Below are 13397 nucleotides of genomic sequence, written 5' to 3' on the forward strand. Positions count from 1 at the left end.
TCAACCATCATCCACATATAGAATGAGGAATGATATAGTGCTCCCACTAGCTTTTTTGTAAACACAAGGCTGATCTTCATTTTTTATAAAACCAAACTCTTTGATTTTCTCATCAAAACAAAGATTCCAGCTGCGAGATGCTTGTTTGAGTCCATAAATGGACTTATTTAGTTTGCATAGCCTATTAGGATATTTAAGATTGACAAAACCTTCAGGCTGAACCACATATACATCTTCAGAAAGGTGCCCATTAAGAAAAGTTATTTGACATCTCATAGTCATAATGTAACACCCTGGCTTAAGCAGAAACCTTGAGTATGATGTAAGATTTCTCAAAACACATGTGACACTATTAAGTGACAATATTATCATTAATTAATTTAACGTCAAGTATACAAGTTTGTAACAAGAAATACAAGGAAATTATAAGAACAATTAAACAACTTGTTCATTTATTAATATAACCTGAGTTCTAGTGACTTCTCTAAGTCTCATCCTCTAAATTAACAATAATTAATTTACTCAATTAATTATTTAGAGAAATCAAGTATACTAGTTCTATAATAAGAGATCTTTAATTAAGCCATTTTATATATATCATCATATTTAAAAGAAAATGTTTATAAGTTTATAGTGATCAACATATCATAAAATTTAGATAATATTTATATTTGTTCTTGCAAAATAACTAGGTTTGATATAATATTTAGAAAATCATAGTGTTTATATTGGATATCCATGATCATAGTGATTCATAAAACCAAAATATAAGATTTCTATTATAAAAGTATCATAGTCATAAAGAACAACTTATGAAGGACTTTCAAGGTAAAATCAAAACAAAAACTATAAAGTGCATGAAATTATAAAATTTACTTGTTATTGCTTTCAATCTTAAGAAAATAGTGTATTGAGATGTGAAAAAGATGGAGGATTAGTACTCCTTTTATAGTGAATTTTTAGAGTGGTTATGTTTTATAGAATTTAAGAAATTAAATCATTTTTAATATAATTAAAACACAAATTAAAAATAGTTTAATGAGGTTTTCAAAAGGTTTAACTCTTTTAGTCAATTTTATTGAATTAAAACATTCATTAGTCTTTATTAGTTAAGTAACATATGAAATGATGATGACGATGAAGATGACGATGAAGATGACGATGATGATGATGATGATGATGATGATGATGATGATGAGGATGATGATGATGATAGTAATAGTAGTTCAAGAATAATTCAAGTAAATTGCATGGGACATGTACATGAATATATGATCTTGATTATGAATGTTTTACATGAGTATGCAATACTAAAAGGGTGATGAAATATATAATTGCGTAGAAATGATCACATTATTGAAAGGTGAATTACGAGTAAGTTCAAAATTGAAAATGTCACATAAAATACATGAAACGAAACTTGAGATTAATTAATAACATATAAATATATATATATATATATATATATATATATAAACAAACCAAAAATTTTAAATGGGTCGGGTTTTCGGGTTTGAAAATTAACGAATGTTACACATAATACACGGCTATGGCAAGTAATATCCTTATCGATTTAGCCATAGCAACAAGCGAAATGGTTTCATCATACTCGATACCCTGAGTTTGAGTAAAACCTTTTGTGACTAGCCGTGCTTTATAGGTCTGTACATTTCCATGCATGTCGGTTTTTCTTTTGAAAATCCACTCCCTATTGCCCAACCTTCACGGGGTAGCTCAACCAAGTTCCAGACTTGATTGTCATGCATAGATTTCATCTCGGCGTTCATGGCTTCTTGTCATTTCTCATATTCCGGATCTAAGGCAACATATTAGTAATTAGCAGGTTCGTCATTCAAATCAGCTACTAATAGGACTTCGGGACCATCTAGATGCCATAGGTATTCTTTGCGATTCCTAACACTTCTGCGAACGCTCGTGTTTATGTCTGATGTATCAGCAACATCTTGTTGATCGAACGCTCCAACGTCCTCAGCAGCTGATTGTGGTTCTTGAATTTATTTAAGATCGACAATATTATTTTCAGTTCCTTGATCGAGAATTTCCTTCTTGAGGAAGTGGCCCTTCCCTTTGTTAGAAATCAAATTTGTATCAGGATGGAAGAAATAATATCCGCAATGCACATAGTATCTGACGAAAACAACTTTTACGCCGCGAGGGTCGAGCTTGTCATCAGAATCACTAGTGAAATACGCATCACATCCCCATACTCTAAGGTAAGACAAATTAGGTTTACGCCCATGCCATATCTCCTATAGGATTTTGTTTACCTTTTTAGTTGGAGCCAGATTGACAATGCGGGCGGCGATCATAAGGGCAAAGCTCCAAAAGGAGTGAGACAAGTTAGTTCTACACATCATCGATCGGACCATGTTTTACAAGGTACGATTACTTCTCTCCCTCACGCCATTATGTTGGGGTGTGCCGGGTGGAGTGAGATGTGAAAAAAATTCACGCTCTTTTAGATGATTGATGAATTATGAGCTGAGATACTCTCCACCTCGATATGATAAAAGCATTTTAATTGTTTTTCCGAGTTGGTTTTCCATTTTGATTTGGAACTCTTTGAACCTTTCAAACGTTTCATGTTTGTGTTTTATAAGATACATGTAATCATATCGACTGTAATCATAAATAAAAGAAACGAAGTATCTTTCATGATTTCTAGACATGGTTCTGAAAGGGTCGCATATATCAGTACGTCTGACTCCTAGAAGATCCTTTGTTGGTTCACTTTATGACCGAAGGAGTCTTTGGCGAGTTTTCCAGCTAAACAAGACTGGTAGTCGTCAAAAGAGTCCGGTCCCGTGGATCTAGAGTCCCTTCGTATTGGAGTCTCTTAACTCGTGCCTTGCTTATGTGACCAAGTTAGAAATGCCATATAAATGTATCATTGATGCTATATCTTATACGTTTTGAAATATTATATACATATTGTTTATTTGAGCATCAATTTCATAAATACCATTTCGAGGTTTAGCCTCAACATAAAATACATCAATGAAGTAAGTAGAAATAGCAATACCATTAAAAGCGTACTTAAATCCTTGTTAAAAAAAGTAAAGAAACTGAAATAATGTTTCTGGTCAAACCGGGTGTAAACAATTATTTAAAGTAACCACAAGGCCATATGGAACCGCAAAACGATATGTGTTCATTGCAAGAACTAAGACTCTCTTCCCATCACTAATGATAAGCTCCATGTCGCCTTGTTTCAGCTTCTTCTAGTGTTTAGCTTCCTACAAGACATTAACAATGTGGTATCCACATCCGGTATCAAATACCCATGTGTTGCTAGAAATAGTGAAAAGATTAATAATGTAAATAGAATTACCTTTTGAGGAGCTTTCACCATTGATCCTCTGTTTCTTAGCTCAGGAAGATAGTCAGGGCAGTTACGTTTTCAGTGTTCCATTTTGTTGCTTTTGTAGCATTGGCGTTCCTCATAGGCGAGGATGGTACCTTTTCAACATTGTTTTTAGTGTTGTTGGCATGCTTTGCAGCAACATTAATCTTCTTCTTGCCTTCACATTATAACCTTGGTTCTTGGGGTTAGGCTTCTTGACACCAGCTGATCGGACCATTAGAATTGATTACTTTTATTTGGAGTATTCATCTCAACCAATTTGAGCATACCATGAAACTCCGACACTATCTTCACCGGCATTCATATTAAAATTCATTACGAACTGGTCATAAGAACTAGGGAGAGAGTTCAAGATGAAATCCGCTACCATTTCATCTGACAGGGGATAATGAAGTTTTTTTAATTGGTCGATGTACCCTATCATTTTGACGGCGTGCGCACTAACAGAGGATCCATGTTCCATTATGCAGCTAATTAGCTGCTTCATGGCGTCGAAGCGTTCTTGACGGGCTTGTGTCTGGAACATGCCCTTGATTTGATCAAACATCTCATAGGCATCAATATCTTCCAAGCCTTTAGCAAGCTCGGAGGACATAGTGGCTAGCATAATGCATGTGACTTCAATAGAGTCGTCATTATGCTCTTCAAGAACTTTTCTAGCAGTGGCTGTATTGTTTTCAGGTTCTTCTATTTGGAACTGTTCCATCGAGAACATAGAGCGTTTTTTCCATTATGGGAACAAGTCTTAAATTGCGGTGTCATTCAAGAAAGTTGGTGTCATTCAGTTTTCTTTCTCATGAATGGTCTTGAGGGTGAAAAAGGAGTTACTTTCAGTTGATATCTGTTAAATAAGCAAAGTAATCTAATTAATATTTTTTATGTTATAATCCTTTTATTAATGACCCAATAACATTAATAAAATAGGAACTTGAAAATATGACTTCTAGTTAGTAATGGAAGCTGTAGCACACGACATTAGTAATTGGTTAGCCAGAGTAACAAAGATTGCCAATTGCGAATAAAGCACAACTTTCGGGTATGAGACCTATTAAGACATCATTTGTCTAATTAGATACATTTAGCTTCATCTATGCCCACCCTAGTCTCCGGACGGCTAGGACACGTAACAGGAGAGTAAAGTAATAGTCGCCCTAGTATATGTACATGTGGAAGGGTCAGTTGTGTCAACGGAACGTTTTCACCTTGGAGGGATAAGATAGAAATCAAGTGCGGTGTTGCAGCTCCAAACACTTGAAGTTTTGCAGTATGCCCCAAGTGTAGCTTATAGTTGGATGACATAGACTATAGATTTTAAAACTATGATTAATTTTATAATTTACGGAATAGAGTAAAAGTCCAGCTTTAATGTATTAATCGGGTCAACTTGATGAACCCATTCATCTCTCAGGTGACTTAGTTTTAGATAACCTATTAAAACTAACTTTGTCACGATATGAATAACCAATTTTTAAGTTAATAGTTAAACCATTAAGTTATTAGTTTTGGAAAATCAAATTTTGTTTAATTTTGCAAAAACATAATTGTTAATAAATATATTATAAAATATTTGGTATTAGGTTGGTGAAGTTATAACTAATTATAATATAGTAAGCAACCATAATCGCGAATAATCTTGACCAAGCCAATGTTGCCCTAAATTTTTACCTAAATCAAAAACTTCAATAATCTTGAAGTTTGTGATGTAGAACCGGTCAAAATACTGAATTCGAGTCGTATGTTGTAACCAAGGCTTTGATACCACTATTGGGTTCCAGTGGTGATTAGTCAACGGTTTAACAATTAAACCTGGTTTTAATAAAGGTTTTATAATTATTAATCTCATTAATTATTATCAACGCAACGGAATAAATATAAACGAGTAATCATCACTTTTATGGAACCCTGACAAGATCCGGTTACAAATATTACGAGTACATATTTATTCAACCTAATTAAATACAAATCAAAACCGATAATATTTAATTTTACCTCGATTAACAATTAACTTGTTGAGATACCGAGAGTTAACAAACTTCGCTAGGTACTAAATGAGACGAGACCCGCTTCTGGTGGAGCACAGTGGCATCAACGGTGGACGTCAATGTCTGGAAAACATCAACAATACATCGGCTGTTTTTCGGGGGTTGTGGCTGGTCGTCCACGGTGGGGTGGGTCAAGAGAGAGAGAGAGAGAGAGAGAGCTTTGGTGGCTAGGGCTTTCTGTAATCCCTTATTATGAAATATCAATGATTATGTTAACTAATAAACTAGGTAAACCTAACCGGGCTACAAAGCCCATCTCTAACTCTAAAGGCGAGTCCATAAATATTTTTATCTCGTTATTATTAGTCAATACCGTTTAATTAACTTAAGCGGGTTTGATGTTCGTTATCCAATGTGTAACTCTTACGGGTCATAATTCGATCGGCCGCGTTGACTTAACCGAACCGGTCTATAATATCCAACATGATGGTCCTTGTGTTATACCCATTTTGCAAGTATGGTCCTTAATTAACTTTGAGAAATTACATATTTCTATGGTCTCGAAAATAGTTTGAAAGAGAATCACATATGCTCCTTTGAATGGATGGACATTACATTTTTTAGTTAAGTGCATGTAAAAGGACTAAAGTATCATTATTATTTACAATAAATAAATAAACATTTAAATAATTATAAAGTTAATTAATTAATAAAGAATTCAAGTGGACCAACCTTTTTTTAATAATACGTCATCTCCCGCGAGTCTCTGACGACCACTGTCTCCATCGATGTAGGGTTGTCCATTGCCTCCACCAAACCTACTATCATCGTCAAAAACGAAAAAAACTCACATCAAGTGGATAACGGGGATATAATGCATGTTGGTGGGGGGGGGGGATCATAAAAAACTCGATTATACCAACCAAGAAATTTCTAGCCGCCTTCAATTATGTTCCCTTGTTAGCACATAAATTGTTATCAATTAGTGATGTGACATAGGAACTCAACTATAAGGTCCGAATGCGTCATACATTTTGTATGTTACATGATATTAGGATGAGAGCGATTATTTGACGTGAAACTGAACGCCGATGATTATGCTACATAGATGAAGTTACTCAACGAGGTATTGTGATGCTGGCTCATAGAACCAGCTCACATGTGAATCATGGGTATGGCATATGAGACTTGGACATGTCTACAGGTTATGCACATAATTTATTTTCTTTTTATTTCCTTTCAGTAGTATGTCACTTAGACCCGTGTAGGATTTGGTTAAAAGCAATAGACAAACCTTTAAATCGAATACCGCAAGGGTTGATTTACTATTTTCATTGATCCATTATAATGTATGGGCACGTATCTAATAATTGGGAGGCAACACTTTTTTTTTCTTCTAAATATTTATGGATGATTGCACTCGAAAGACCGGACTTAACTTCTTGAAACACAAATAAGAATTTTTTGAAAAAATTACCATGTTTTATACTATGGTTCAAACCCAGTTAAAAGAATATTCAAATTTCCTGATATGACAATGGAGGGAAATTTTTTAACATTCATATGCATCAATTATTTCGGATCAAGGTGACAATTCATCAAACTACATGCTAGCATACTCCATTGTAACTTTCTTGAAACTGGGCATTACTACAACTTGCAACACAGTGGTCCAAGGGAGAAGCAATGTTTAGACACTTTGAGTTGGTTAAAATATGTTGAGCAAAAACAAACCGTTTTCTAGTGGAAATGATCTTCTGATCGAGTCATGAGTTCCTAAATACTTTTTTTGTTCTAAAGCTATCACCATAACCACTTACCTTACTAATTTGCTCCCAACCAGTATCCTCAAATTAAAAACTCCAATAAAACTCTATCAAAATTTACCAAATTACCATTGCTCTTACGCTTTAATCACGAATTTTTTGTTGTTATGTTTTTGTCCAACCACCCAAAATGAATTGAACCAAACCTGATTCTTGTGTTAGAAATGTGTATTCATTGGTTACGGAGTAAGCCATAAATGATACATATTTTAAAATCTAAAGACACCTAGCATGTTTCACAATCATAAACCGTAACTTTCTTGAAACTGAGTATTACTACAACCCCTACACAGTGGTTAGGGGGAGAAGGAATGTTTAGGCACTCTGAGCTGGTTAATTAATATATTTCAACATCAGAGGAGTTTAGTCACATACCGATCTATGAAATCAATTGTCAGTGTCACTAAAAATTCTCCCAACCTAATGTATGAGGTAAGTAGTATTCACTCTCATGAACTTACTTAAACCTTTTGGAAGTCCATTTGTTGTTACTGAACCTATAGAGCAGGGTGAAGTTCCACAAGAAGTAACACTAATTAGATATGAGTTACCTCCTAGATAGGCAAACATACACGGGAGTCCCACCTAAATGATACTCTCTAGAAAAGGAGACTTGAGGTTCAAAGTATCCGGTAAACAATACAGCTAGCGAAAGGAAAACTTTTTGAAGAAGCTATGGCTTTTGTTTTATGACTATGATGACGAAACTCCACCACTATGAACCAAGCCTTGGAATCAAAGAATCGAAAAGATGCAATGGAAACTACGATGGAGGCATTGATGAACAACTACACATGGGAGACGTGCGTACTTCCGTTAGGAAAAATGTCCGGTGGGTTGTCGCTGAGTTTTTTCTATAAATAAGCATTAACAAGGTGGGACTATTGAAAGGTATAAAGGCCGATTATCTTGTTTCGTTGAATAACCCAATGTATTTATCTATAATTACCTCTACCATCTTTCATTATTTATCATGAAATAATACACAATTCTTCTTTTTTCAGTACTTGTTATTAAACTGTTACAGTTTATGGCATCATGCTTTCTTTCAAAACCTTTTGTATGCGCACTAATAAGCAATAACAATTCCTAATTTAGGAGACAGGATAAAAAATACTGATCATGCTATCAAAATATGATAAAAAAACAAACATCATATAATCACTAAAGTCCAAACCAAATAATATTATTTTACCACACCAACTCTTTTAGTCAAACATTTTCCATAATCAAGAACACACCATAAAATTTCTTATACGTTTCTATTGTAATTCCACGTCATCTCTTGGTCACTCATCAACACCATTTTCCCAAAATCATTCTGTTGAGCATTCAATGCATTAAATCTTTCACCTGCCTGATGAAAGATGTGATTATGGTGATCAAAATACAAATTTGAGCTTCCTTTTTGTTTCTTGTATCTCAACAGAAAATTAATGTGATCCCACTTAGCTTTGCAGATCAATGCACTCCTGTTGTAACCTAAACCAGCCATTATCAAAGAAATTTCTTCGCAGAGAACATTTTCCATAAACCTACCTTCCTCAAATCTTGTTTCCATGCCACTTCTTAATTGTATTAGTTGTGTAATCTCATTCTCTTCCCAGTCATCGGCAACTTGGTCTTGATCATTACAATACTCCGCACACGAAGTCTCGATTGTTGATTCTTTCTTAGTTAATTTGTGCAAGGCTTCCATTAAATTTGAATCTCGAGACCGCATTCGTGCAAGTTCATTCGACCGAAACGTTCTTTCAATCTCTAACCTTGCAGCCTCTTCTTTCCTCCTTTGTAGCTCTTTTGAAATTCTCTCATTTTCTTTCTCTTCTATTGTATTCATCACCTTCTCCATCCATTTTTCTTGCTTCTCCATAAGTGTGTTCATCTTTGTTTCAATGAAGTTTGATATCACGGTCTTCCAACGCTTCTTCCCGAGCATTCTCTTGTCAATTGTTTGGTCATTTTCTTCCATAAATGGAGGCAAAGTTGCATTAGTGGCTGAAACCTTATTAGCATTGATATTGGTGATATTAGTGCTACTTGTTTCCCCATATATAGCTTCTAATTGGTGAAAGAATCTGTAATGCTTCTGGTCTTGTCTTCCAGATTTCCCTGCTTTCCCTTCTTTAATCTTCTTGTAATATTTGTACAAGTTTTCAAACTTCACACTGCATTTTTTCCCAGTTCTTTTATACCCATGCTCCACATACATTATCCTGAAAAGTAAACAACAAAATGAATTAAATAGCGTGAAAGAAAAAGGTATGAGGAAAGCTTTTAAGTGGCAGTGAATCTATTTTCAGTCTTTATGACTCTTCAAGATGAACAAGAAAAATAAGACAACTTAGCCTCTTTTTATGCTGATCATGTATTACTTTATTGACCTGAAGGAAGTAAAAAGTTTCCATGAAAGATATTAAAATAACTTTAAGTGAACCATATAAACCCTTCAAGCACACCGTCAAAGTTTCTGAAGTGAAATTTGTAACATGTTCAGATTACGAAAGAATAATTAAAGCTTGGATTATTAAACTCTACAATGGCATATAAGAAGGAAAGAAAACAAAAGGAAGTGAAACGTTTGTCCACTTTATACAATCGTTTTCAAGAAAGCTGCTAAAAGTTAAAAGAGAACGTGTTAAACCCTTCAAGCATAACATCTAATTTGGAGTTATTAATCAAGTGAACCTTGTGTTTACATCAAGAAAGGGTAAGGCTTTGATCTTTTAACTTTAAACTAGCATATAAGAAAGAGAAAAAAAATGAAGTGCTTATACTATTACAAAAACATGTATTTGATACGACCAAATCCGTAACAATTTCACATCATATACCTGATTTTTTTAGTAGTAATTAGCTTAGCTAGAAAGGTGAGAATTCTATGATCTCAAGAAACCCTATTTGAGTGAACCAAAACTTAATTAGTTTCTGGATCTAAAGCCAGAAAAGATTAAAAAAAATATATTGGTGTAACTTGTAAGATGTTGAGATATAGAGAGAATTAAAGAGAGACCTTGAAACTTCTTCCCACGAAGGGCCCTTGTGTTTAACTCCCTTGAACTGAGAATCAAGCCTTGATCTGATGTCAAGAAGTGCTAGGGTTTCTTCTTTAGGCCATCTCCCATCAATCTCCATGTTTACACAAGCACCACCGCTGCCACTGTCGCCACTAAGACCTGAAGTTGTCGACAACATACCCATCGTTGAATCGGATCCAAATGACATATTACCACCACCTCCTAACATCACCATGGCATAGTGTAGGTCTCTAGGAGGTTGCGGTATGGCCGGGAAGACTGGCCTTCCATTCATGTAGTTGGTGATCTCATCCATCAAGTTTCTTTTCTATCTTTTTCAATAGTGCTTCAAATTAGGATAAGGAAGAAGCTGATCTTGCTATCACAAGGAGAAATATCAGTATATTATAATTAGTTTGGACCCAGTTATGTGCTTGTTATTAAAGAATACATACCCTAAAATAGTAGACTATATGTGTATAATATATTAATAAATTAATTGGTCAGTTGTAGATACACTGTCCATACCACACTATTTTAAACAGCCGTCCAGATATAGAGGTCGGACGAATGTTTTGACAACAAATTTCAACGTTTGACCATCTCCAAAACCACCCGCAAGGGTAGAGGTCAGACAGCTGTTTTGACAAAAAGTTTTCAAAGTTTGATTGCCTAAATAATCAGAACAACTGTCCGTTGTTTTGATAAAAATATTCAAGTTTGAATTTCTTTTCTTCAAAACAGCCGTATGTGTGTTTTATGTACGACCGTCTGATGGTGTGAAATCAGATAGGGGGTAGTGTAGCTAAACAATGACCGTATATTAACAGGTATAATTGTATTTCCATCATCTATATACAATGTATATTTCAAGTGCATACAATGTATACTTCAAATGTATTATCTTACATATATCTCTCTCTCTCTCTCTCAACCAGACAGAAGCACAGACTGGTAACATTACAGGTTCTGGTGACATTGAATATCACAGATGTTTATAAAGACAAATACTCAATGCATAAGTTGCTTTAATGAGAAGCAAAACCCACAACTTATTCATCCTTTTAAGTTTTCTCTCTTCTAGTAATCCTCAACTTTTTCCCTTCCAAGGTCATATTACAGTTTAAATTTTCCGTGGAAGTTGAAAACATATTCAAAAGTACAAAAGCTTTATTGTATGCCTGTTCATATATTCAAATGTTACAAAACCTGTGAACTCACTGGAAGTGTTCAGTGGTCCAAAAATTTTTACTTAGGGTTCCAACTTCCAAAGTCAAACATTTTGGATTTCTACAATTTAGACTTTGTTTTGTTTTAATATACATTTCGTTTTACACCATGTCATATCAAATCAAGAATGTCAGCAAATCAGTTTCTGTATTATTATTATTATTATTATTATTATTATTATTATTATTATTATTATTATTATTATTATTATTATTATTATTATTTCAGATTTAGTTTTAAAGTTATATGTAGAAGAAAGTAATTATATAAAGGGTAACGTTGACAAGTTAATTATTACACGATGACACGATTGAATACGTAGTTAAAAGAGTTAACAGTTTAGTCTAACCACAGTTAATCGGGTCATAAACAAGTCGGCATGTTAATGTCAAAAAGTAAAAAATATGTCAAAATAAGTTTAACCCACCTTAATTTCTTGTTTATTAATTACACGCATCACACTTTTAACTATTGTGTTAAATGCGTTAGCGTTACACTACAAAATAAAGGGGGGTGGCCAAATTCGTTGTCAATCTGTTGGTAATGGAGGTCACGATGGATTACCGACATAATTCGCCATTGAATTTTGCTATTGAGAAATCTTATTCGTGATAGATTATTGACTGATTCACCCTGGTAATTTACTAATTTCCGCCGACCCTATTTATCAACATTATGGGTATGTTTGATAGGAAGATTTTAAGAATTTTTAGAAGCTTTTAAAAAAAAGCTTATACCAAGTAAAAAACTTTGTTTGGTCGAAGAAGCTTAAATCTTTTAGATTAGGAGAATATACTCCATATTTGAATGCTTTCAATAGTAGCGTACCAGCGTTTGAGAAAAAGGTACAAACTTTTAATACAAAACTTTGTTTGGTTGAAAGAACTTGAAGCTTTTAGGTTAGGATAAAAGACTCCACATTTGAACGCTTCTAATAGTAGCATACTAGCGTTTGAGAAAAATGTACAAACTTTTAGTATTTGAAATTTTACAAGTTTGGTACTTGAACTTTAATCAGCTTTTGCTAATTTATATAATAGTTACACATTTAATCTTAATTCAAAACTAACTACCCCACGAATTTTTAAGAGGCCATAGCGTTTTCACAGGTAAATAATAAAAAAAATACATGATAGAAACGAGTATTTTATTCTCTTTAATTTGAGTATGGTATTACTATACTTATTTAACTTTAAAATATTTAAATATTACATGATTACTTGTTAGGATCCGCAACAAGTCGAGTCAGGCTAGCTCGGGCCATGTGTAAGACCAAATTAGGGACATAACTAGGGATGAACATTTTGTCCCAAATATCCGTACTCGTATCCATACCTATACTCGTACTGATTTAGCATATTCGGTATGGGTATTGGTACTCATTTTTGTTTGATTTTAGTACAGGTACAATCGGGTACAGGTACGAGGTACATTTGGTATTTTGTACATGTTTGGTATATATAAAGGTTTAACTGGGATTCTTCATATTTAATCTATAAAATAAATTCTCCAACCATGCTATTATTAAAGAAGTACTAAATGGTAGTGGAGTGTTGAACTTGTAAGGATGTGTGTTTGGAAATTCCCTTTGACATATTATCCATACACATATCCTTACGACTTCAGCATTCCACCAACACCACCACCACCGATGGTTTATGTTCCACCGTCGCTACCACCACCATCGGTGGTTCATGTTCCGGAAAGATGATGGCAGATGTCCGTGGTGGTGGTGGCAGATGTATGTGGTTCATGTTCCGCCGCCGCTACCACCGCCACCACCACCGCTGTTAACAAAAATATCGTGGATGTCCGTGGTGGCGGTGACGGTGACGGTGACGGTGACCGGAATAATGATGAAGGTGATGAAAATGATTAAGGTGATGAAGATGAAGAAGATGATGAAGATGATTGTCTTTTTCAAAAGACGAAATTAAGATGAAATTCATCTTAGGAG

At 34.4% G+C, this 13397-nt stretch overlaps 1 protein-coding gene across 1 annotated transcript; it reads right to left on the bottom strand.

The window, feature by feature from the left end:
• Positions 1-8445: 8445 nt before the first annotated feature.
• On the bottom strand, positions 8446-10817 carry LOC143533800 (trihelix transcription factor PTL-like). The gene is made up of 2 exons (XM_077028462.1): positions 10207-10817; positions 8446-9409 (listed from the first exon to the last, which is right to left on the bottom strand). The coding sequence occupies exons 1-2, from the start codon at positions 10524-10526 to the stop codon at positions 8446-8448; spliced, it is 1284 nt and encodes a 427-aa protein (XP_076884577.1). The 5' UTR covers positions 10527-10817.
• Between the last annotated feature and the right edge of the window lie 2580 nt (positions 10818-13397).

The sequence above is a fragment of the Bidens hawaiensis genome, unplaced genomic scaffold, assembly GCF_021521415.1.
Source record: "Bidens hawaiensis isolate Kalapana, Puna unplaced genomic scaffold, B.hawaiensis_p1.1 tig00009917_1, whole genome shotgun sequence".
Taxonomy (NCBI): domain Eukaryota; kingdom Viridiplantae; phylum Streptophyta; class Magnoliopsida; order Asterales; family Asteraceae; genus Bidens; species Bidens hawaiensis.

Coding starts and splice junctions, on each gene's coding strand:
- LOC143533800 (XM_077028462.1), bottom strand. CDS start 10,526: ATGGATGAGATCACCAACTACATGAATGGAAGGCCAGTCTTCCCGGCC. Junction 9,410..10,206: donor TCGTGGGAAGAAGTTTCAAG/GTCTCTCTTTAA, acceptor TTTACTTTTCAG/GATAATGTATGTGGAGCATG.